Below are 26,405 nucleotides of genomic sequence, written 5' to 3' on the forward strand. Positions count from 1 at the left end.
CCCCCCCCCCCATTTGCCAGGGTTTCTGCATAGGCTTCGCATTGACTTGGGATCATGGAGCTGGAAGGGCCAACTGAGGCCCAGGGGTCACGTGAGGTCACGTTCCCAGGGTCACACAGGCAGGAAGCATCAGAGATGGGATTCGAACTCAGGTCCTCCGACTCCCACATCAGAGTCCTTCCACTATCACACTCCTCTGTGTGATATTTCCTTCCACAGAGTGGAAGCTCTTGGAGGGCAGGGAATACGTCCTTTCTGTCTCCTAACACAGGGCCTGCCATGTACTAGGCACAGAATAATTCCGTGATGAGCTGAATTAAACAGAAAACCCTCAGCCCTGAGAAGGGAGGATCTGCATCTGAAGCCTGTCCTTGTCACTGACCCCCTGTGGGGGCCCAACAGGTCACCTTCTTCATCTCTAAAAGAAGGGGGCTGGCCTCTGGCCTCCAGCCTCCCTTCCAAGCAGCCGAGGCTGTGGGTCGCCGGGCTTTCTGAGAACGGCCTTGGCTCCAAGCTCAGGAACAGCTAAAGGGAGGGCAGCCCTCAGCATCCAGCACAGCCCGTGTTCCACAGATCTGTACTTGGGGGGGCGGGAGGAACAGCCCCCCAGGTTCTTAATGCTGGATGTGGTATGGAAGGAGATGAAAATCTTCCCAATGTTCGTTTTCTGGGGCAGGGCCTGGCAGACCCTGCGGGGGGAGAGAAGCTGGCCAGCTAGGATTCGGCCCAATCTCCTCCCATAGAGCTCAGCCTTCTGGGGCAGAGGTGAGGAGGAAGGGCGGGCAGCTGCCCAGTCCCGGCCAAGCTCAGAGTGTGAGGGCTGGGCCTCCTGAGGACCTGGCTGGCCCCATCGAGCAGCAGCACCCACCCCCAGGGCTGGGGTCAAGCCACCAACAACCAACTGGACTGATGGAGGATGGAGGCCTCCCTCCTCTCCTCTTGCCTCCTGAGGCCTTCCCGGTGCCAGTTTGTCATTCTGGAGATGGTCGAGAGGCAGGCCTGCCACCAGGGGGTCCTTATATTAACAGTCATGGACCCAAAGTCCATCTGGGACTTCCTGAGCGTGCAGGCCCTCCAGAACCCACCTGACAAGCAGGCCTCCAGCTCCTGACTGAGGACCTCCAGGACAGGGTACCCGATCCCCTCTGGAGACGGCCGGGCCCACCTGGGGACCACCTGGGGACAGCTCTGAGCCGTCCCCTCTGGAGGTGGCTAGGCCCACCTGGAGACAGCTCTGAGCCATCCCTTCTGGAAGCGGCCAGGCCCACCTGGTGACAGGTGTGAACCGTTCCCTCTGGAAGAGGTCAGGCCCACCTGGGGACAGCTCTGAGTGTTAGAAAGACTCAGGCTAGATCTGGAGGGAAAGATGCCCTGTACACCTTGCACCCCTCACTCCTAATTCCGCCCACCACCTGCATGGCGGTCCTTCAAGCTCTCAAAGACAGTGACATCACACACACACACACACACACACACACACACACACACACACACACCCTGCACTCTCCATCCATTTTCTCATCTCCTGGTTCGAGGCTGGGGGTGACAGATGATGGTCACTGGGGATTTTCTACATGATATCTTCGTGTTATCCCCACAAAGCCCAACAGACCTGCATTAACACTTGAAGCCTCAGGGGAACATGGGTTTAGAGCTGGAAAAAGCCCCAGAGACCCAGAAGGTCCTTAACTGGGGTCTGTGATGTTCTTTTTAAAAAAAAATACTTTGTTATTTAAAAAACAATTAATTCCAATACTATATAAACTATTTGGGAAAATGGGTGAAGAAGGAATCCTACCAAATTCTTTTTATGATACAAATATGGTGCTGATACCTAAACCGGGAAGAGTCAAAACAGAAAAAGAAAATTACGGACCAATTTCCCTAATGAATATAGATGCAAACATTTTAAATAAAATATTAATGAAGAGATTACAGCAATTTATCTTGAAGATAATACACTGCGATCACGTAGCATTTATACCAGGAACGCAGGGCTGGTTCAATATTAGGAAAACTATCAGCACAACTGATCATATCAACAACACAACTAACAAATCATATGATTATCTCAACAGATGCAGAAAAAAAGCATTTGATAAAATATAATACCCACTTGTATTAAAAACACTGTAGAACATAAGAATAAATGGAGTCTTCCTTAAAATGATAGGTAGCATCTATCTAAAACCATCAGCCAACATTATATGTAATGCGGACAAGCTAGAGGCATTTCCAATAAGATCAGAGTTGAAACAAGGATGTCCATTATCACCACAGTTATTCAATATTGTACTAGAAATGTTAGCTGTAGCAATCAGAGAAGAAAAAGAAATTGAAGGAATTAGAATAAGCAAAGAAACAAAGCTATCACTCTTCACAGATGATACAATAATATACTTAGAGAATCCTAGAGAATCAAGTAAAAACCTATTTGAAATAATAAACAAATTTAGCAAAGTTGCAAGATATAAAATAAACCCACTCAAATCATCAGCATTTCTACATATTACTAACAAAGCCCAACAGCAAGAGATAGAAAGAGAAATTCCATTTAAAGTTGCTGCAGACATTATAAAATATTTAGGAGTCTACCTGCCAAAACAAAACCAAGAACTATATGAACACAATACAAAACACTTTTCATACAAATAAAGTCAGATCTAAATAGTTGGAAAAATATCAGTTGCTCATGGGTAGGTCGAGCTAACATAATAAAAATGACAATTCTACCTAAATTAATTTACCTATTCAGTGCCATAACAATCAAACTACCAAAAACTCATTTTATAGAGCTAGAAAAAAAACAATAACAAAATTCATCTGGGAGAACAGAAGGTCCAGAATATCAAGGGAACTAATGAAAAGAAATGCAGGGGAAGGTGGCCCAGCCATTCCAGATCTTAAATTGTATCATAAAGCAGCAATCATCAAAACTGCTTGGTCCTGGCTAAGAAACAGAGCGGTGGATCCGTGGAATAGGTTAGGCACACAAGACACAATAGTCAATGACTGTAGTAATCTGCTTTTTGAGAAACCCAAAGACTCCAGCTTCTGGGATAAGAACTCACTATTTAACAAAAACTGCTGGGAAGACTGGAGAACTGTATGGCAGAAACTGGGCACAGACCAACATCTTACACCCTTTACCAAGATAAAGTCAAAATGGGTACAGGATTTAGATATAAAGACCGATACTATAAGCAAACCGGGAGAGCAAGGACTAGTTTACCTGTCAGATCTACGGAGGAGGGCCCGCACACTTTCAAAGCAGGAGCAATGACTAGCATTTCCAGAGCCCTCCTGTGAAGTTCCCATAATGCTTCACACGTCCCCACACTCAAGCCTCACAGCATCCCTGTAAGGGCCCGCTACTTGTTTGGGGGCAGACCTCTGACATCCTCGTCTAGGGATCTCCCAAACTCCTCTGCCAGTGCAGGTCAGTGCCTCCTCTCTGCCCAAAAAGTTATGGGCTCAGAGACGAGCCCAGGGCAAAGGTGAGTGACTGGGCCAAGGCCACCCAGCCAAGATGGGTCAGAGGTCAGGGGTCTTCCTGACCCCAAGGCTCACTCTCCAACCCTCATACCACACCGCCTCTCATGAAGAAGGGAGGAGGCGGGCTGTGTTGCACAGCCAGGATGGAGTATCCGGCCCCTGAGCCGACTCTGAGACTGGGCAGCTGGCCCTGCAAGGCCCCTCTGGCCTGGGGGTTAGGGTGCATTTTCAGAGGATTCTTGGTGATCGGCAGCAGGCTACAGTGGGGGTGGGGGTGCTCCCCAGGGACTCCAGCCAGCCCTGGGGCTGCGGCAGGAGGTTCACCCGGCCCGGTGGGCGCAGCGTCAGAAATCTTACCTTCTCCAGGGCCTCCCTGTCGACCAGATCTTGCACAGCTAAGAGCTTGATGCTGTAAGACCAACAAAATCGAATCAGTTTGGGTCATGAAGCAACAGCTAAGTCCCAGCTCATTCTTTTTCTCTCGAGTTCCTGTTTCTGTGGCCAAACCCAAGGTACTCTCAGAGAGCAGGGCACTGCCCCGCCCCCACAGAGGCTGCAGGAGAGACTCGGCATCCTTTGTAAGTGAGATAAGAGCCTCCCTCATGTCTCTGCGGCTCCCACCTACCCACAGTGGCCTCACACCAGTGTCCAAGGGGCTTTGCTTCCCCCCTTCAGGTGAGGGCACTTTTTGTTCTGCTCTTCCTGGCACTGGCTTGTGTGGCTTGCCCCAGACCCCAAACTCCTAGCGAAAGCTCTGCTCACTCTTCTTCCCTAAAGACACTTTCTGTTTCAAGGCAGTGACCAGGATCTGTACCCACAAAGGTCCCCCGCCCCACCCCATCATGACTGCAGCCTGGCAGAAGCAGGGCCACAGTCCTGGGAAGCTACGGTGGGCAGTGCAGGGATGGAGCAGGGATTGTACATCTTGGAGCTGGTGAGATTCTGATTAACGGAGGGCTGCGTCCAAGCGCACAGGTAAGTATGCAATGGTTTCCCACATAGCGGAGGACCACAGGAGCTCAGATTTAGAAGCCTTCTAATTGATTGAATGCTTGCACCACATTGCTGCTCGGGTTTGCTGAAAACACCGCACACTATTCCAAATGCAATCCAGGCTCTTCCTTTCCTCTCCTCAATCCTGAATGGAGAATTCTCCAGCTCCAGAGCGTACCCCATTTATATGTACTGATATACTCCCAAAGGGAACTTAGCCCGCCCTCCTCCTCTGCCGGCTCTAGTCTGGACAACAGGCACTTTTCTTCCACTTAGTGTGTCCTGTGTGGATTGTTAGGCCAGCCTCTCTTGAGGCTCACGGGCCTCATCCTGTAACACAATGGAGCTTGACCCACTCAACACACTATTGCCAGTGAGCAGACGCCTCCGGAGGACCTTGCTGACCATAAAGAACCCCATCTATTCCCAGAGAAGTCGTTGTTCTAGCCTGGTGGAAGCTTCTGAGACCTGTTTCTGCCATCGCCTGTAGGGTCTGCTACTCCTTTAAACTCTGGGAGGCTCCTCATGCCTTTGTCCAAGTGCTCCACCACTCCAGTGGACGTGCCACACCAATGTAGGAACCCCCGCCCCACCCCCCACCACTGACTCCGTCCACTGTCCACCCGTCCGGTGCAACTGATGTCCTTGTCTTCCCATAAACGATCCATGGGGACCCACCCGGCATGCTCAAGGCCCTCCTCAGTTTCTCTTGACATCACAAGCACCTCCAACAGAGCACACGGACCGCTGATTAGTGACCCCCTAATCTCACTGTGTGACCAGCCCGTCTTCTAAAGCAATGACTCCAACTGGGTAATTGCTAAGGATTTTTTTTGCCAGGGCAGGGCTGGGACAGATCCCTAAGGCCCTCTACTAGAAACTTCCATTCCAATCTAGCATCTATACCGGCCCCCGCATCTCCATCCTTGATCACAAGGAGAGACAACATGAGAGATTTTGTCCCAGCACTCCCCTGATCCATCGGTCAAGGACTCCCACCAAAAAGGAGAAGAGCTGAGTCTGGAAGGACCATGCTGGTTTGGTGACCACAGCTGAAGGAGGAGAGCCCAAAGGCTCTTCTGGGAGAACCCTAGGCTTGGTTTTCCCAAACGATCTCCCTAATGGGGCCATTCGGGGCCCAAGAGAAGGAAGCGATTAGGTCCAGGAGATCAGGCCCCCATTTCATAGGCCAAGGGAATCCAGAGCACTAAAGTTTGAGAAAAGAAGCCGGAGGAGCCCCAAAGAGAAAGGGGGCAGGGGCAGGGACGGCGCCTGTGCCATAGCCCCAGGTGCAGCCCAGGAAGCGTGGGAACGCAATTTCATCTGGAATGTGCCTGGGCCCTGTCTTTGGGGCTTTGTCTTTCTGCTGTGTTTTTGTCAAGAATAATTACGATTAATAATGATAATTAACTCCAAGCATGTGGCTCAGAGCATCCCTCTCAATTTCTACCTGACTATGTGGGCACAGACTAATCCAGGATTTCCGTCATCTCCTTTGTTGCTCCAGCTGCGCCATCACCCTTAGCAAATGCCTAATTATCACCTTCCAGCTGCTAGGGCTGGGGGGTGGGGCAGGAACCTGGCCCTCCCCCACCCAGCTCTAGCCAGAAGCAGAGGTCCAGGACAGTGGGTGGCAACAAATCACATGAATGGACTGTGCCGCTACTGGATGGCCCCAGCTGCTTCCTGCTGTTTGACAGGGCTTGACCTGACTCAAAACGTGCGTCTCCTCCTCGGGGGGCAAAGTGCCCTCCTTCCTTCTGATCTGGCAAGGAGCTCCAAATCCACTATCCCTGAGGCTCCTGCCCCAAGGGGAATGGGGGACAAACTCCAAGGGTACCCGGCAAAAGGAAGAGAAGCACAGGTGACCTGGCCAGCCAGAGCCCTGTGAGGAGGGCGGAGAGGTGCCCAGGCCTACTGGGCTCTCCTTCCCCCCGGCTTCCCTGGCAGGAGCTACAAGAAGCCACAAGGGCCCCTGGTTCTTGTGCTGGCCCACGGGGGAGGGCCCGGGGCAAGGGGAGAGGGAATGGGGGAGTTTCTGTCTGTGTCTGTGCCTATGTATGCATGACTGTGTATCTGCACCTGTGTATATGTGTGTGTGTGTCTGTATCTGTGTGTGTCTGTGTGTCTGCATGTGTCTGCGTGTGTCTACATGTGTCCATGGGTCTGCATCTGTCTGTGTCTGTGTGTCTCCATGTGTCTGCACGTGTCTGCATGTGTCCGTGTGTCTGCATGTGTCTGTGTGTGTCCGTGTGTCTGCGTGTGTCTGCGTGTGTCTGGCTCAGTCTGTGCCCAACGCTAAACCACCTGGGTCCAGGAGAGCCAATCAGCTTCCAGCCCATTTACCCAAAGGCTTGGGTTTCCATGTCACTGTGAAGAACAGCCCTCAGTTATGAAAACCGTTTCCAGGGTTTGTATTTTGTATCAAACTAGGAACTTCCCCAGAAATCCGCGTGCTCACAGCGCTCACTGCGCACGTCTTTCCGTCTCTCGGCCAAAACTACCGACTCAGTGGGCTCTGACAGTCAGGCCTTCCTGTCGGTGGCCCAGGTGGGGTGGGGAGAGGGCAGCAGACACCCACGAGCCCTGTGCCCTTGAGACAGGTCACCTGGGAGACCAAGGGTCCCTGGCTTGAAGAGAAATCCCATCCCAAGGAGTTCAGTCTTCCTTCCGAGAAACGGGCACAGCAAAGGTCAGGGGAATCCCCCAGCTGACTCACGCTCCCCACCCACCTGGGCACACCAGCAGTCACGACATTCATCGGTCCCCATCTGTTTATGGCAGCAGTGACTGTCTCTGAATACCTGAGGGAGCCGAGCCTCCCCAGCTGAGCAGCCCTAAAGGACTAACCGGTCTGACGAGTCCCAAGAGCCATCAGCCCCTGCGGCCCGGCTCCCAGCCCGCCTGCCTGGCACCAAGAATTAATCAGCTTTCCATGCCTGGCTCTCAGTGGCCCAGACCAGGGGAGCTGCAGCCAGAGACAAGGCACTCCGCTAGGCCCCGCTGGCCTGGCTTTAGTCCCTCTGATGGTACAGGGTAGAAGTACGGGGGTGCCCAGGGAGGAAGCCAATGCCAAGGTTCCAGAACTCAGTTCCTCTGAAGGAGGGCTAGCATCGGACAAGGCAGAGCAGCCCTTGGAAGGGCACAGAGGCAGGGAGTGTGGCCTCGGGCCCCGTGGCAGGGGGCTGGGAGGCACTGGGAACGCCTTCGGGGAAAGGGAAGCTGGCGCATGGCACTTTCCAAGATTTGGCCTCAGAGAAGTGGGAGGCCCAGACTCAGCCCAGACTGGCTCCCTAGGGCGGCGGTGTTCCAGCAGAGTCTGAAGTGTGGACCCTTCTTCTGTGGGCAGCAGTTACTGGGAAAGCCTACATGGGACGCGTCGAGCCGCTGCCTGACAAGGCAACCCAGCGGCAGGATGGACGCACGGACACCTGGGGCCAGCCGGCCGCTGGGCTGCCTTATCTTGGGCCCACGATGGCGGGCTGACTTTGGGTTGGCTCCAGTGACATCCCTTCTCATGGCAGACCACAGCCACCCCAGTGGGAGCCCGGCACTAGCCAAGCTGAATGCTTAGCCCCGGGCCAGCACATGGCCACAGCACGTGGCTGCAGAACGTGGCTGAGGTCCCCCAGAAGGCGCTGCCTGAGAGTCTATGAAAGAGGCCGAAGGGGAAGCCCGGCAGCCTCCCCTCCGTGATCCCGGGCATGGCCACAGCTAGCCCGAGGGAGGTCAATGACCGGTGCCCCGGTGGCTTGTGGGAGCTGCTCCCCCTCCATCTGTGGGCTTCTCCCAGAAGCTGCGACACCCTGTGCACTCAGCAGTTTTATTTTCATCTGACCAGACACGTTCCTCTTTCGAAAGTGTGAATCCCAGTAATGGGGAGACGTCTGCTCGGGTTCCTGGCACACAGCAGTGGAAGCTGGGTCACTCCAGGTCACTGTGTACATTGGGCAGGGCAGGAGGGGTGGGAGAGGGGCCTAGGCAGGAGCAGGAGTGAGCTCCTCAGCACCACTGCCTTGGTTTTAAAATGGCCCCGTGGTGCCCCCAGAGAGCCGGCAGGACTGAATTGGGGTGAGGTAGGCAGCAGCCCCAGAGGGCTCAGAAGAGCAAGGACAGTCCCATCCCGCTCAGCCAAAGACGGGGCCCCTATCACCTGGCCCCTCAGAGACCCCCACCCAGATCTGCCCCAGGGTCCCGCCCATTGGGCGGGTCAATGACGTTGTCTCTGTTGGTCACACCACCGGCCACTGGAGGCCAAACTTCCCGCTCCGTTCTGTGTCCTCACACGGTGGCGGTGGCCAGTCGGCTTTATCCTAGCCCCCCAGCCCCACCCCGGCAGAGGAGACAGCTTCTTACAGGGGTCACTTTCCTGGAACCGACCCTCCTTTGGGTCATTTCTACAGGCTCCTTCTTAAGTTAAATATTCCATTATAAACCAAACATCAAACCTCAAAGCAGGTGCGGCCACTGACATTCGATAAACAAACATGGCTTAGAAAACGCCCCCCATCACTTTTCAGTTCCTCCACCTGAGGCCCCATCAGGAGGCTCAGTCCCTTCACGCAGTGACTTTCCTCTTGGCGATGACGCGGCTGCTCCCGCTCCCTGAATCTGCCTCCTGTCCCCTTGCATCACGTCCCCGCGCCTGGTCCCGTCACCCATACTCGTCCACTACCGACCTCATTCCCTATTGTTTGACCAGATGGTCCTTCCAAAAATAAGGCTCAGAACAAACTGTGTGGGACACCCTCTTGGGACTTATTCCAAATGATGGAACTGGGCCAAATGGTGTGGCTGGGGGGAGGTGAACCTTCAGACCACTCCCCTCAAAAGATTCCCCAAAGGGTGATTCTATCCGCAGTGAATGTGAATGAGGGTGACAAGGGATGGCCCTCTGGGAGGAGGAGGAGGGGAAGAGAAATGGGGAGAAATGCAGGAGACACAAAAACAACAGAGAGGAAAACCATGATGGCGCGCTGGGGTTTCACGGAAACCTCCCTGGAAGTGATTCTGGGCGCTTTTCTCCGTGTGTGCCTTTTGGCGGCTGCGGACCTTAGTTCTTGAATCAGAGAAGCTGGGAGACCCCTGCCCCCAATGCTCTTGTTGTGGTGGAAGGCGTGGTCTTGATTTGCAAGTGAATTGGATTTAAGTGAGGCAGGGCTGTGCAAAATCATCAGCCTCACTGTCTCCTCCAGAGTTATCTGGGCCCAGTGGCAGGTCGTGGGTCAGGAGCGGACTTCAAAGACCTCCCCTGGAAGAACAGCGCTTGTGGTTGCTACAAGAGCTTCTAGAAAGGACACGTAAAGGAAACCCCCTGCGGTGAAGCCCGGACACCCCACCTGGGCACCCACGGGCCCTCCTGAGCCTCAAGTCCGCAGCCAGGACCGAGGTCTAGGGCCACTTGTGGCTGGCCCACGGACAGCCGAGGCTGCTTCTGTAGATGCTCCATGTCTCTACAGGAGGCCTCAGGAGGGCTCATGGCCAACGTGGCGCCTCCCGTCCCAGCCCACATGTTGCCCAGCTGGGCTTTCAGCCCTCTGTCTACTGTGATGTGTGGGAAGGAGGGTGCTAATTGATGCAGCTTTCCAAATCTTCAGCCAGACTCATTGCCTCCACACTCACCCACAGCCTCTGGGCCAAGGCAGTTTCACTCATTCCCTGGGGATGGAAATCCCAGGCCAAAGCCAGGCCTACCCTCTCCTGGTGCTCAGAGATTTCTCCCTGCTGGTCCCGAAACATAAGCTGGCAGCCATCTAAGGCGCTGCCATGGCCCTGCTGCCACGGGGGTCACGGGGGTGGGGGTGGGGAAGGCCCAGGAAGTCTGGTCAGCACGGAGCAGAGGTGCACAGTCTACAGCCGAACGGGAGGGATGGGGCCTGCATTCAGCCTCTGCTGGCAGCCTGGCTCATTGTGCTCAGGGATTCCTGGCCTCATGTAGGTCAGAGGCCCTGGCACCCAGGAGACCAAGCAGCCCGGCCTCCTGGCCCCGCCTTCCCCAGTCTCCTCCAGCTCCCACTGCTGTTCTGAGAAGACTCCAAGGCCTTTGAGGCAGAGACCCCCTAAAATCGCCACCGCTCTGTCTTCACATCCTGCCTTACAGAGAAAAAGTCGCTCCCAAGTCTCTGAAAGTTGGCTTTACTGTTCTAAGAAAAGAGTGTCCCCTTTGGAAAAGTCCCAGGCAGCACTCAAGTCAGGGCCAAAGGCCGTTCTGCTGGCTGCTCCACGAGTGATTTGGGACCCAGGACAGTGGAAAGGGACCGACGGGCCCAACTGTTCCATGACACTCCCTTCTCTAGCCCGAAAGACCCCAAACCTGTCTGCCGGCCAGTTCTGGTTGGGGGGTGGCCATGAACCCTTGGTGGCTGAGGAGGCCAGGGTGTGAGCTGTCCCTGGGCATGACACACACACACAGGCACATAAAGTAGAGTCCCGCCCCAGACACCCCAAATCTGCTTCAGATGCTGCACGGCCAGGCACCTTTGACCCCTAGTTAGGTTTGGACACGCGCATCTGGACACCCAGCTCGGGGTTAGACCAGCACAGCACCTGGCACATTCTAGGCATTTAATCAAAACTTTTTGAATAAATAAATACAAACAACTCAACTCAAAGAGTACTTATGATAGGCCTACTTATCTTCAGCTGCTAGGAAATATGGAAAGAAAGACAAAAATACGAAACAGTCTCTGCCCTCAGGGAGGTTCTATTCTACTTGGCAGGGACAACATAGAAACAGAAAAGTAAATGGAAGCTACTTTGAGGAGGTTCGCACCAAGAACTGAGGGGACCAGAAAAGCTATGTCAAGAAGTGACCCTAATGTTGGGCCTTGAAGGAAGGAGGGATTCCAAGAGGCAGAGGTGACGAGGGAGTGCATTCCAGGTAGAGCTTGGGCAAAGGTGCAGAGATGAGAGATGAGGAAATCGAGTTTGAGAACGGCAATTAGTCTAGAAAGGTGTGCAGGCAGGGTGTGTGATGGAGAGTAAGAGGAAAGAGAGGGAGGGAGCCTGGAGTCATGCTCTTTATCCTGGAGGCACCAGGAAGCCAGGTGCAGGGTCATGGGCTGAAGATGACCTGGAGGCCGAGCAAAGGAGGGGTAGGGGAGAGGAGAGACGGAGGCTGGGCTGGCTGGGTCAGAGGCTAAGGGAGGAAGTGCCAAGCCTGAAGAGTCACTGACCTTGGACCGCCAGGGCTGGAAAACAGCAAAAGTCATCTTTGACAAACAGAGAAAGTCGTGCTGTTCCTGAGGGCTCAGCTCCGTGGCAGCGGGCCCCCAGCCCCCAGCTCTACTGTGAACCCTCTTCCAATAAGCTGGGCAGCCAGTCAGGAGCATGGAACGGGCAGGATGATGGTGGGCAAGGAGGAGAAGAGCTCCAAAGGGCAGACACCAAGCCTGGACAGCCCATCAGGAGGGGCCGGGGAGCAGAGGGGAGCAGCCCTGCAAACCCAGGGGTGCCGCCCCCCAAATCAGAGCTCCCTAAACGGTCACAGTACCACTTAATCAGCGACCAAGAGCTAGGACAGGCCTCTCTGCTGCACTGCCCTGCAAGGGGACATACACTATCTCCCTGGAGCCTTCACAATAACCCAGTGAGGAGGTGCCCTTAGGATTATTATTATCCCCATTTTGCAGGTGAGGAAACTGAGGCTGTGGGCAGTTAAAGGACTTGCCCAGGATCACAGAGTTAGTATCTGAGGTAGGATTTGAACTCAGGTCTTCCCGACTGAAACTCAATGTTTCCTAATTTTCCTATTACTGTGAAGGGCATTGCCATCCCCCCAGGCCTCCAGGCCCCAAGCCTAGTAGTCATCCAGGACTCCTGCCTGTCCCCAATCCCCTATCAGGGGCCAAGACCTGTTGTTTCTGCCTCTGCCTCTGCCTCGTCTCCCCAGGCCCCCCTCTCTCCTCTGAGGCACAGCCCCTCACCACCTCACACCTGGCCGATTGCTGCACCAGGCTAGGCCTTCCTCCATTCAGCCACTAACCACAGTTCTGACCACGGTACCCTCCCCCTCTCTCCTCTGCCCCATCTTCCCAGGCACCCTCTCTCTCCTCTGAGGCAGAGCCCCTCACCACTTCATACCTGGCCCACAGCAATGGCTGCTGGGGGTCTGGCTGCGCCAGATTGGATGCCAGATTTATTGGAGAGTGAAAGCCCAGGGCATTGACCCCCAGAGGTGCCCTCTGCTGTCCTTCCTGGCCGGCCTGCCTCACAAGGGCAGAAGGCTCTGGATGGCCACTCAGCTCCACCCTGGCCCACACCAGCCACTTTCTGATGTAAAAACAAAAGACATGAGGAAAAATGGCTGGACTCACACCCAGAGCCAGGGCCCTGACAGGGCGTCATGGTGGGTAAGGTACAGACCCCTGTGGTGGAACAGGAATAACCCACAGCTGCTCCTCCACATCAGGTTTCCTCTGTATCCAGTACAGGATACGCTCAGGCAGGGTTTACACTCCTCCTGTCTTAGCGACAGTCCCCAGGACCTCGGGGGCCCGTGATGGCTCCTCCCCACACCTCCTACTGCCACGTCCCTCCTCCTCTATCACCCTGCTGTAAGGGGGTACACGGCCGTCAGCCCTCCAAAAGGAGAAGCCTGTAGGACCTCATTCCAACCAACAAGGAGCTTCTGGGATGAAAATGATGGGATCCTGGGGGGGACACGACCAGCCGCCGCATCTCAGAACGGGCAGTGACGCAGGAGACGACAGCTAGCCAAGGGTGCGGCCCGCCCCTCCGGTCTGGGAGGCTGCTCCCCAGGGGCTCAGAGCCCACCCGAGAGGGAAACACAGGGATACAATCCTGAGACTCCAGCGTAAATGAGGAGGCTGTCCCGTGGCTGCCAGGGCCTTCTGCTCTCAGATCACCTTGCACCCACTCTGTCTGGTTTGTCCGGAGTCGCTGGCCCCATGGGGGGCACCTTCCTCTATCCCCAGCACTTTGCATAGGGCCTGGTCCATCATAAGCATTTTGTCAATGCTTGTTGACTGACATCCACTGACCACCTTTGTTTTTAAAAGACATGCCCAGAGGCAGCTAGGTGGCACAATGGATAAAGCATCAGCCCTGGAGTCAGGAGGACCTGAGTTCAAATCCGGCCTCAGACGCTTATTAGCTGTATGACCCTGGGCAAGTTACCTAAACCTGTTTGCCTCTGTTTCTTCATCTGAAAACGAGCTCAGAAGGAAATGGCAAACCATTCCTATTCACTGGGAGGTCAAATACTGAAGCTGAAGCTTAAATACGTTGGCTATATAATGAGAAGACGGGACTCACTGGAAAAGACCCTGATGTCGGGAAAGATGGAAGACAAAAAGGTGAAGGGGACGGCCGAGGGCGGTGTCATGGGAGCAACGAATGGGAATTCGGGCAGACTTCAAGACACGGCAGAGGACGGAAGGGCCTGGCGGGCTGTGGTCCATGGGGGCGCCAAGAGTCAGACACAACTGAGCCTCTGCCCAACCACCCAACACCCACCTCTGATGGCGTTCTCCTTCCTCTCTCCTCCCCCCTTCTCACGGTCACTTAGCTCACCCTCTTGGCCTCCGTTTTCCTCTTCATTACTGCTAACAATTGTAAATTACATGACCTTTTTTGAGCCCCTTCTTTGTTTTATTTACAAACTGAATTGCTTCCCTGTTTTGTATTATTTTCCCTTTGAATCCTGGCTAGTGTATGCAAGCAGAGACAAAAGTTTCCCTCTGAGAAGTGTTAGCTGATTCCAAGCATTCTCAGGAGCTGAGGGGCGTGGCCAGTCTTGGGCATTAGTGAGTGCAGATCTTGAGACACCGGCAGTGGAGGGGCCTGGGCCAGCACCCTGGCGCTTCCTGGGAGCACAGCAAACGTCTCCAGCACCAGGCCGACGCCCTCAGTAATGAAAGGAGCCTGCGGTCTGCGTGCTGAGGACCTGGGAGGAACAGGGAATAAAGGTGCTGACAACGTATGTAAGAGGGCCTGAGTCTCCACAGGAAAAGGCTGCTTCTTGAGAGCCTCTGAGGAGCGGGTGTAGGCAATCCTTAACCGGTTCAGGCCAGGAAACATCAATACGGAGAGGAGACTCTTGGATTCAGCTTTAGTCTTGGCCTTCTTGGCCTTCTCCCCCTCTCAAGCCAGATGGCCCAATGAAAGGGCCTTGGTCCACGGTCTCTTCTAGGAGAAGGGAGTAGTAGAGCCTTTGACCTTGGGAGCTCTGAAAGTTTTGGAGAAAGAGCCACAGGAATCTGGGAATTGTAGTGTGGGCTGGGTTCTGTACCTAACTCAGCATCAATGCCCCAAGAAGTAAGGAGTGACTGAAATCAGGTCCCTGAGCAGCGACGGCTGAGATCAGGGTCACCCAGCAGTTGTATCACATGTGGACATAAACTTGGTAGGATGGAGGCTATGGAGGAACTGAGCTAAGTCAAGCCTATCCTTCCTAGAGACCAAGGTGGTGTAAGGGAGAGTATGTCCCCAAAGCACTGGGGAGAGGGAACACTTGTATAATTGTATCTGGAGCATCTCTGAAGTAAATACCTCTCTGTAAAAGCCAATCAGTGTTAAGTGACTAAAAGTGACTGGCACCACTGATGGGGGCTCAAGCTGATGGCTGCAGAGAAAAGAGCCCTTCAGGATAACACAGACCCTGAGAAGAGAGACATGGCAAGCCCAGTCCTGGGAGAGAGTGCCAGAACAGACTTACTAAACATGTTATTCTTCTGAGAGCTGAGGCCAACAGGGGCCAGGTTGGACTTCTCCAAAAAACAAAACCAATTGTTCAAAATCAGACACAGAGCAAGTCACCTGTGCACCCAGCCCAATCCTGAGGAGCCTGGATGCCTGGCTGCCTACTGTCCTGTACTGTGATGCCCCCCAGCACCTCAAACTCAGCCTGCCCAGAACCAAGCTCATCCTCTTTCCTCCTGAGCTTGCCTTTCCTGCTGACCACTCTGTGACATCTACCCCATCTTCCATGTCTAAAATCTGGGGGTTATCATTGCTCTTTCTGTCTCCTTCACTCCCAACACCCCCATTCACTCCGTACCTTTGTCATCCAACTCATTCTTCCTCTTCTCACTGTCCCCACCCAAGATAGGCCTCGTTACCACCTCACCGGTGAACTGGGAAGGAAGAAAGGAGTAAGATTCATCTCATTCCTGCCAGCTCTGGCCATGTCATTCCTCAGTGACTCCCCTCAGCCTAGCTGGTTGAGTTCTGAGGATCTCAGAACCTCAGGGTTAGAAGGGTCCTCAGCAGTTAGCTAGCACACCCACAGTGAAAGGAATCCCCACTAGAACAGACCCAACTCCTCTGTCTGCCATTCAAAGTCTTCTATAATCTGGTGCCACCCTCGAAGAAAGCACTCCACGTGCACTGTCGGTGGAGTTGTGAACTGGCCCAACCATTCTGGAGAACAATTTGGAACGAGGCCCAAAAGGCTATAAAACTGTGCATACCCTTTGACCCAGCAATACCACTGAGATCTGTATCCTAAAGAGGTCAAAGAAAAGAAAAATGGTACATATACACATAAATATTTGTAGCAGCTCTTTTTGTGGAGGCAAAGAATTGGAAATTGAGAGGATGCCCATCAACTCGGGAATGACTGAACAAGTTGTGGTATATGAATGTGATGGAATACTATTGTGCTATAAGAAATGATGAGCAGGCTGACTTCAGAAAAACCTGGAAAGACTCGTATGGTCTGATGCTGAATGAAGTGAGCGGAGCCAAGAGAACGTTGTACACAGTAAGAGAGACTTAGCCCTTCTCAGCAATGCAAGGATCTAAGACATCTCCAAAAGTCTCACGATGGAAAATGCTATCCACATCCAAAGAAAGGACTATGTAGTTTGAATGCAGATCGAAGCATTTTTTTTCTTCTGTTTTGTTTTGTTTCTTCTTTCTTGTGGTTCCTCTTATTGGTTCTAATTCTTCTTTACAACATGACTAATGAGAAAATATATTTAATAGGAATGTATATGTAGACCTATATCAGATTGCACGCCATCTTGGGGAGGGAGAAAATTTAAAACTCAAAAGCTTATGTAAGTGAATGTTGAAAACAGAAAACAAATTAATAAAAAAATGAAGGAGATAGTTTCAAAGAAACCTGGGAAGACTTATATGAACTACTCTGATCAAGACAATGACCCATGACAATTCCAAAGAATCCACGAAGACAAATGCTATTGACTTTCAGAGAGAACCGATGGACTATGGGGTGCAGACTGAAGTATAATTACTTCACATTTTTATTTTTCTTGTTTTGTTTTTGCAGCAAGGCTAATGGAAAGGTGTTTTTCATGATTTCACATGTATAATTGATATCCCATTGCTTGCTTGGGAGGATAGTGGTGCCATTTACATCATAGGGAAGGTAGGAGGAGGGAAAAATAATGAGTTCTGCTTTGGACATGCTGAGTTTAAGACATCTACTGAACATGAGCCATCTTCGGACCCACCAGCCAATGATGAGCTTTCCCCTCCTGGGTCTCACACAGCCGCAGCGTCTGTGCCTCCTTGGTGCCGTATCGGGTGGTCTGCTGTGGGACAGCTTACGACAGCAGGCTTGTGCCTACGTCCCCGGAGGACTCAGCCCAATGAGGGCTGGGAGTCGATCTTACCCGAACTTTGCAGCTCCCAGTAGGGACTTACTAAATGTTCGCTGACTTGGGCCAAGGCTCTGCCGTCTCTAGAGACCTTTTCTCCAGTGACAAAAGGGGAAACGGGGCTGCTGACTTTGATCAGGAGGAAGAACTCGCCTTGCTTGATGAAACGCTGCCCCGGCAGGACGGGAGGACGTCACGTCACGAGCGCACGAGCAATCTTAGCACTGACTGCTGAGTCACTGAGCAACCCACAAGAGCCTCTCTCAGGTCCTTGAAGAAAAGTGATACAACGGGAACAGAAGCTTGAGATTGTGCTGCTGCCTCACTGGCTGCACCTCCCTCAAGTAAGAGGGGCTCCACCACTTCCTTTTCCAGCACCCACAGCCCACAGCTGCACCGCCTTGCTCAATGAGTCCCAAATCCCAGAAGCCACAGTCAGCGGAAGGATGGCGTCCAGGGCACGACAGGACACGCATTACAACCACTGGATCGGCAATCGGGAGAAGCCCATTATGGAAGCGCCTCGAGCTGCAAAGGCATTCTCCTAGCATGAATCTGAAGCAGGATCAGAGCTCAGGTCTTCCTGACTCCACGTCTAGCATTCTATCCACTGAGCCACCAAGACATCCACATGGCCACGCTTAAAACTAGCCCAAAGACCCACTGCTCCATCAGAAACCCAAAGCCTTGGTCCCTTGATCCAAAGCTCAGAGAACATTCTCCAAGTTCAGTGAAAGAAACACAGTCTCCTATTTTATTCAGGGAAGAAGCAGAGATGTCCCACACCACGCCACACACACACACAGAGTGAGGACACCCTCCTATGTTGCTTCTCAAATTTTCAAAATCAGATTTTCTCTCAGCTCACTGCAGATGTGACTCCACTTTGCATCCCTCACGGCCCTACTGGACAGATGTTTTCTTGTGACTCACTCAGTGATGAAACATTGCACGGCCATGGCCCGGCCCCCGATGCCAGGGCTGCCAAGAGGCTTCCTTTCAAACTACCGTCCTTCACGCTTCAGCCAGAGGAGCTGGTGCCACTCCTGACTCCTGCCATGATGCTCTCAGGGTCAGAGAAGCCTTCGCCTTCACCTCGCTTGCTCTCATGATCCTACTGCTCCGTGCCCCTTTCCAGGCGTGTGGGAAGGACCTGGGCTTCAGGAAACCCCGGGCTCCTGACTGCTCAGTGTTGCCGCCAAGCAGCAGGGGCAGCTGTGTCTCCCTGAGTGAGTCACCTCCTCACTAGACCTCAGCTCCCCATCCATCCATGTGGCATCTGCCCACTAAAGTGTGAGCTCCCAGAGGGCAAGGATGATCCAGCTCTTCTACTGGCATTCCTAATGCGTACCCAGAGGAGGCACTTAAAATGCCATTTCTACCCCATGATTCCATCTCTGGAAGAGGAGGCAGCCTGGGGAGTGCCCCGGCCTTGGGGCATCTGCCTCTGCAGCAGGTGGGGCTGGGCCTGAAGGCCCCTGCGGGGGAGGTCCCTCTGGCTGCAGAGTCAGGCTCTCATGAAGCCGTGCTGACCACCTACTTATGAGATGGTGCCTTCCACAAGCTACGTGCCCAGGGACCGACCCAGGGCCAGAGCAGGAGGCACTAACAAACGCCGCCCCAGGTGATAAGCCAGGGAAGGCAGGGAGCTAAGACAGAGCTCTGGGAGCCTCCTAATCATTCTGAGCGGGAGAAGGACCAGGAAGCAGCTACAAAGACCGAGGAGGACTCAGGAAGGGCCAAGTACAGGGGAAATCCCGGCTGTCTGCACAGTACCCAGCACACAGCAGGTGCTTAATGAATGCTAACTGACTGACTGACCAAGGGATGAGGAAAGCATCATCCACAATGTCCAATGCTGCAGAGAAATTCAGAAGGATGGGGAGGAAGTCGGGAAACGTAGGACAGGAAGAGAAAATGGGCTGGCCGCGAGCCGGGGCAAGAGGTGTCAGAGGAGTGTAAGGAGGGTGTGAGGGCACAGGAGTGGCAGGCTGAGCCACTGGAGACAGCATCCACTTCAGTGAGAGCACAGCCCCTCGGGAGAACTGATGGCACTGGGTGAGGAAAGGCGTGAACTGTCGAGGACCTGTCCTCTACCCCCAATGCTCTGGAGCAAAGGTTAATGAGAACACACAAAGATTCTGTTGAAATAATGCTCTTTTATAAGCTGGCCTTCGTCCAGGGCCAGCACTGGCCACCTGCCCCTGCTCCGGATCCTGTAAGTGTGGCGAATCCTCCCCTTGCATTCCTCGGTGCCAGGGCCTGCCATACTGCCCAGCTGGTGCCCAGGTGATGGGAATGCTTCTGCTGGGGGGTGGGAGGGCATGAAAGCCAAGCTCTCTTGGTGACTCCCTGTGCCCCAGATCCCTGTACCAACTGCTCCTGGGGTCTTGGACAATCAAGGGACAGTGCCTAGATGCCCTCCCACCATGGCACACAAGTGTAGACACTGCCCACCCCCGCCCAAGAGCCCAGCTGGCCTCAGGGAGGTGCGAAATCTTGGGCAGGAGGTAGGGAGACAGACGTGGCAGGCACCTCAGCCCCTTCTGCACCCATCCCCCCTCCATCTCCATCTCAGGCTCCAAGCCAGTCTACCCAAGCAGACTCACAGGGGCCAGAATCCTCCCCAGCAGTCTGAGGTGCAGGTGGTTCACGGGTTAAATACCTCCCAAGCAACCCCCACTATGGGGAGGGGTGACAGACAAGATTAAAAGACCTTAGAAATCTATCGCAACCCCTCATCATACAAATGGGGGAACAGAGGCACAGAGAAATCAGGTGGCCTGCTCCACATCAGTCATTAATTAAGCACCTATTAGGTGCCAGGCAGATGCAAAGAAAGGGAAAAGACAGTCCCTGCCTCAAGGAGCTCATTGGCTAACGGGGGACATTACAGGCAACTCACTTTGCACAAACAAGCTCTAGACAGATCAACTGGGAATAATCCCTAGAGGGAAGGCCCTGGCATTGAGCAGGGTTGGGGCTCCAGGGCTTCCTGGAGAAGGCAGGATTTCAGCTGGGGTTCGAAGGAAGCCAGGAGGCAGAGATGAGGAGGGAAAGTGTCCCACCGGAGGAAAAATGCCCAGTTGGGAGATGGAGGCCAGGATCACTGGACCCCAGAGGCTTTAGAAGCCAGAGGATCGTATATTTGATCTTGGAAGTAATAGGGACCCAGTGGATCTTACTGAGGAGAGAGGCACGATCAGACCTTGAGATCGCCTTGCCAGGGGAGGAAACCGAGGCCCCTAGGTCACAGCCTCTCAGAATGAGAGCCTACTTGCCCAGCCCAGACCTACAGAGGGATCCTCCCAACAGCTTCCCTGACAAATGGCCGGCCATCCTTCCTCTGCCTGGAGCCTGCGGCTGAGGGGCAGCTCACAGGCTCTGACTGTGCAGTTCTTCCTACATCATCATCCCACCCACCATTGCTAGCCCTGCCCTCTGGGGCCAAACAGAAAACGCCGGCTTCCTCTTTCTCTCCCCGTCCCCTAAACCTCCCCTCCAAGTCTCCTTTCTCCAAACCCAACATGCTTCAACCCTTGGCTAGAGAGCTCCCCCTATGAGGTGGGCCTCCTCCCACCTTGACCGCACCAACCTGCTCCTGGCCCTGTCCTGGAGGCAAGAAGGTTCCCATCATGGTCACAAGCCCTCAGAGTTGGGTCTCAAGGTTCAGAACTCAAAGGGACAGAGGTCAGAGGTCATCTAGCCCAACCTCCTTATTTTTACAGACAAGGACACAGATCCAGAAGGGTTGGACCAGCCCAAGATTACCCAGCTACAAGTACCAGAGGCAAGCTGGGAAGCCAGGTCTTCTCCCTCCAGACCCATGCTCTCCCCTGCCCCCCTCCAACCACGCTGTCTCATGAACCCCCAGGCTTCAGAGCCCCCAACCCTGGGGAACAGAGGCGCCCAGGGCAGGCACGCTGGTGGAAAACAACACACGCAGCATCAACCTGCCACGACGGTCAGGGAGCATGAGGGTGGGCATCCACTTCAGGGTCGGCACTGAAGCCATTGCTTTGGGAAGCCCCCACATTTCTGCTGATTCCTTCCTCACCAAACAAGGAACCCATCTGCCATGGGGTTAGTGCCTGGGAAGAAGAACCTGACTCCTTAAAGTGGTGGCCAACCTGCCCCAGCACGTGTGGACTCCCCTCCCAACACTGACCCTGTCAGCATAGGTACGAGCAGCCCCTCCCAGGGCAGCGAGCCTGCGCCGATCTCGCTGCGCGGCCAATTTGAATTAAGAGAAATTCAGGGCTTCAAGCCTACTACCTTTCCGTCAGACCCATGAAACAGCTTGAGTTTGCCTACGGAGGAGGAGTTCGGGCTGGGGGAAGGAGGGAAGGCAAGGAAGGCAGGCAGGAGGAAAGACTTGGCTGCTGGCCACTTGGCAGGTGCTGAACTTTCCCCCATTCTACAGGGAAGCTAAACATGCCCCTTTTCCTTACTGATTTTTCACAGAATTCCTTGGATTCCCTTGGGCAGAGTCCTGGGGTGGCCTGGGGTTTAGGCAGAAAAAAGCATTTTTCCTCCTTCCTGCTTTCATGTTGAAAGTGCCGCTCAGTTATGTGCCAGAGATCTGAGAATCTTTAGTACTTGGGGAATGCTCTGAGTACCCCAAATGTCTCCCCCAGCCTGGTCTTCACCATTAGACCCCTTCTTCAGGTGAAGGCATTAGGGGGTCAAGGCCTTCATTAAAATGGGAGGCTTGGGAGGACCAGCGGAGAAGCAGAGCCGCACACAGCATCCATGAACACATCAGTTCAGATTCACTTGTCAGAGGATCGGCCGGACTTCAGGCCTGGGGCAGTAGGACGCAGGGGAGGCAAGCTTTTACAAGGGAGGAGAAAGGGAAGGGTCCAAGATCTGGAAGCCCACTCTGTGCGAAGAGAGGACCTGGTGGGCATGAGATACCTGCCTGGTCCTTCCCCACACGCGCCACCCATGGAGCAGGGCCCTGGGGGCTTGGGACAGCGGAGATGGGGGAGGAGGGCCCAAGGTCATATCTTGCTTAGCACGTCAGCCTACAGGTGCTGGGATACTTCTTCATTTTCCAAGAAACCCAAGCCCAGAGCATGGAAGGCTCCACACACTGGAAGCGTTTTCTCTTGTTTACTCTGCCCAATGCCAGAGGAGTCAGAGGAGCTGGGAATCAGCTCCTAAGGCAGAGCTCGATTTATGCCAGACACAAGGCAGCTTTACAGCCTGGAGACAGAAGCCGAGATCCCTGCCTTAGCAAACCCCACAAATACCAGTCAAAAGGCAGACAGATAACAAACAGCGTTGCCAAATAAACACAGCTTTGCTCCCAGAGCCTCTAGCCTGACCTTCCCCAGGCTTGGAGACCCTGGCTAACCTCAGGGCTACACTGCCACCGACGTGGGGAGAATTCTCAGGGGGATGCCATGACTCCCTCATGAAGCAGAGGAGGGCAGAGGCTAGAAAAGCAGGTGGCTTTTGGGGCGGCGTGGGAGCTACCCCTCCAGTTCCTGGCCATCTCGGCAACCAAAGACAGGTGGTGCAGTGGATAGAGCACTGGCCCTGGAGTCAGGAAGGCCTGAGTTCAAATCTGGCTTCAGATACTTCCTATCTGTGTGACCCTGGGCAAGTCCCTCAACCCTGTTTTCCTCAGTTTCCTCATCTGTAAAATGAGCCGAAGAAGGAAATGGCAAACCACTTCAGTATCTTTGCCAAGAAAACCCCAAGTGGGGTCACGAAGAGTCAGACACAACTGAAATGACTGAACAATGCCCTGTGGCCAATAGAAGTTTTTTGTCAACCAAGTTCAAAAGCTAGCAAGACAGATAGAGGTTTGACCCTGGGCAGCAAGCCTCCGTGCCTTGGTAGACGCTGTCCCCTGCTCCTGACACACTCTCCCTCTTCACGTCAGCCTCAGAGCGGCCCTGGCTACCTTCAAAGCCCAGCTCAGAGGCTGCTTGGTGGAGGAGGCTCTCCAGACCTCCTGCCCCGTCTCTCTGACTGAAAACTCCTTGGCGTCCCTTTATCTACGGTTGGGCACTTCCTTCCTCGTGTCCGGTGTTCTCCCCACCCCCCCATCCCATGGGTGTGTTCCCACCGCTGGCCCGCGCCCTCCAGTTCTAGTCCCAGCGGGGCCCCTACCCTGTCCCGACCTGGGGCCTCGCTCCCCCCCCTCCCTCCTGGCTCGCCCACCTTGGCCCAGCACCCACACCCTCACTCTCTCTCTCTCTCTCTCTCTCTCACCCATCTCTGGCCTCACCCTCTCCGCTGCTTCCTTCCTGTGATGGGACGGCCTTTCCAGTCCCAGAAAAGCCCACCCTTGGCTCTCCTCAACAGTCCAACTTCTTGGCATTCGACAAGGCATTCTCTGAGAGCTATGGGGCCCAAACCCAAGCAATCGACATCCACGTGAAAAAAAAAATGCCCCCAAGTCACTAAGAAGCCGTTAAGTGGAAGGGGAGAGGTTCTGCTCGCAGCCCTCTGATCGGCAAGGCTTACCCAAAAAAGGACAATGACCAGTGGGAGAGGCCTGTCCGTCTGGAAAGCAGTTTGGAATCCTGCCCCAGAGTTACTCAGCTGCGCATCCCCTCTGACTCAGCAATGCCACGACCAAGGTTGGACCTTCCCCACAGAGATCAAAGATGCACAGAAATCCTTACGGCAGCTCTTTCTGTGATGGCAAACAACGGGAACCCAAGAGAGTGCCCACGAGGTGGGGAATGGCTGGGTAAGTGGCAGCGGGTGAACGTGACTGGATACAAGTGGACAATTTCAGAGAAGCCTGGAAAGACTTGCCGAACCGATGCAGAGCCAGGTACACAGTAACGACATTAAGCAGAAACAACTTGGAAGACTGAAGATTCCCATTTCCCTGCAGCACCCCGCCCTCTCCCATGGCTTCTTCCCAGGCCTTCCTTCTCTGGCCCCGACCGTCCATCCTGCCGATGCACTACTGGGTGCATCTTGACATGTGCACGTGGTGGAGGTATGTCTGTGGCTCCCCACTGCCTGCTGTGGGAGCTGCCTGACAACCAAGGTCCTCCCCACACGGTCCCACCTTCTCAACCTCAGTCCATGTTACTCCTCCAATGCCTGCCAGCTGAGCTGGACTTAGCCTCCACCCCAACACACCTTGTGCTTCCAGTTTCCAGACTGCTACTAGAAAAGGCACAGCCCTCCCCCACACCCCCAGATGTCAGTGCCCTGGGACATAGGCCCAGTTGCCCTGGCCTGGTGATACCTCTGATTGTAGCTAAGCTAGGTCAGGGCAGCTGAGTGGCACAATGGATAGAATGCCAGGCCTGGAGTCAGGAAGACTCATCTTCCTGAGCTCAAATCTGGCCTCGGACACTTACTAATTTTGTGGCCCTGGGCAAGTCACTTTACCCTGTTGGCCTCAGTTTCCTCATCTTCAAAATGAGCTGGAGAAGGAAATGGCAAATCCCTCCAATTTCTCTGCCAAGAAAACCCCAAATGGTGTCATGAAGAGTCAGACACAACTGAGATGACTGAATTACAACAAAAAGCTACGTGAGTTCCCCCACTCTGGGTCCAGAGCTATGCGAAATGAGTGTCTGGCCAGGCCAGCACTGGATGGGGGTCAGGCTGGTGGGCATCTCCAGGTCACCGCTGGAAAGGAATCAGGCGCTCATGGCCATGCACACACAGGGTCCCTTCCCTGGGGTCTCTCTGACCACCTCCCCTAAGGCCTGGCCCCCACCTCTTCCACTGCCAGTGTCCTCAGGCCCGGAGCAGATGCAGGCAGGTGACCCCGGGCAAAGCTGGCGGGCACATTAGCCATGGGCCAGTGGATCTGCAAAGTACAGACAAAGGGGGTGGGGGGGTGGGGGGAGGAGGGCGAGTTGTTTTAAAAGCTCTCCAGAGGGAGGTGAGATCTGGGGAGTAGGCAGGGCCTTCTGGAATCCAAACGGCGCTTACTGTAAATTTTCATGGGCTTTAACTTTTGTGTATGTAACTAACAGCTGAGCTGGCCTTCCCGATACAAACACTTTCTCAGCATTGCTGGCTCTGGGGCAGGATGGGGGATGGGCTGGGGGCAGATCGGCTCCCCCAGGACTCGGTCTTCAATGCTAGAGTGGCCCAGGACCCTGAATGACTGGCCCAAGGTCAGCCTCACAGCCAGGAAGTCCCTGAAGCTTTCTCAGCCCTCTACGGGCCACCCCCCCCCCAGTTCAGGGGCCCTGATTGAAGTGTGGGATGGGGGTGGGGGATTTTACACAGCTTTCACTGCCTTTATAGGGTCACACAGAGACAGGAGTGGGGGGCCTTTGGAAGTAACTGACTCCAACACCCTCATTCACATAGGAGAAAATGGGGAAAGCAAGTCCAAGGTCACACAGTAGTAACAAGGGCTAGCTGGGAGATTCCAGCCCAGGTCTTCCGGCTTCACATCCAGAACCCTTCCCAGGACTGGTTCTCCCTCTTCTCTTAGTGTCACTGGCACACTACCCCATGCCCCCAGGGCACTACCTCTCACCTCTAGGGAGCTGGCCAAGCCTCTAAGACTCTTAAGGTACAGACTTCTGCAGATCTGCTCTGGTGAATGGTCTCCACACTGGGAGTTCCCACTCAGCTGACATCACAAGCCAGGCCCCAAAATACTCTCCCTTTATCCTCACAACAACCCTAGAAGGCAGGCCGTATTACTATTCTCATTTTACAGATGAGAGAACTGAGGAACAGAGAGACTGGGACTTACCCAGGGTCACACAGTGTCCCAGGGTAGATTTGCACTTGGGTCTTCCCGACTCCAAGGCCATCACTCCAGGCGCTATGCCACCTGTCGTCCTGTCCCTCATCCCCTCCCCTTCATAAACCCGACAAGAACAGGAGAAAGAATTGGAAGGTCCTGACCACCTTCCCCGGAGCCACAGACAGGCATGAAGACCGCTAACTCTGACAAGGAACCGAGCAAGGTGGAGCTTGGCAGGCTGGAGAATCCCAAGTCCTGAGGTTCGAGCCCTGTCTGTCATTTACCACCTACGTGCCCTGGGGTGGGTCCCTTCCCATCTCTGGACCCAACGTTCCTTCTCTGTAAAATGGGCCAGTTAGACTCGATGGTCTTTGGGACCCCTTCCAGCTCTAAAGCTGGACCCAAGGTCCCAGGAACAGGTTAGAGAACCCCAAAATGGAAGCCAACGCAGAGAGGAGCTTGGGCTTTGGGGGCAGTCCACTCTTGTGGTTACTTTGGTGCTGGGGCTTTCCAATGAGAAAACGCCCATCACCACCCAGACAGGTCTGGGAGCCACAGAGGAACGGGCCCGGGGGACCCTCCTCAGCGGGTATGTCTGTGGCTCCCCACTGCCTGCTGTGGGAGCTGCCTGACAA

At 54.2% G+C, this 26,405-nt stretch overlaps 1 protein-coding gene across 3 annotated transcripts in view; it reads right to left on the reverse strand.

Moving 5' to 3' along the window:
• Positions 1-26,405, reverse strand: part of EEPD1 (endonuclease/exonuclease/phosphatase family domain containing 1) — a 70,813-nt gene that overhangs the window by 29,504 nt on the left and 14,904 nt on the right. For all 3 annotated transcript variants that reach the window (XM_027835773.1, XM_027835775.1, XM_027835774.1), the window contains exon 3: positions 3,853-3,904. In XM_027835773.1, coding sequence (XP_027691574.1) covers positions 3,853-3,904 — 52 coding nt within the window. The remainder of the gene's footprint in view (positions 1-3,852; positions 3,905-26,405) is intronic.

Source organism: Vombatus ursinus, unplaced genomic scaffold, assembly GCF_900497805.2.
Source record: "Vombatus ursinus unplaced genomic scaffold, bare-nosed wombat genome assembly UNPS02014817.1, whole genome shotgun sequence".
Lineage (NCBI taxonomy): Eukaryota > Metazoa > Chordata > Mammalia > Diprotodontia > Vombatidae > Vombatus > Vombatus ursinus.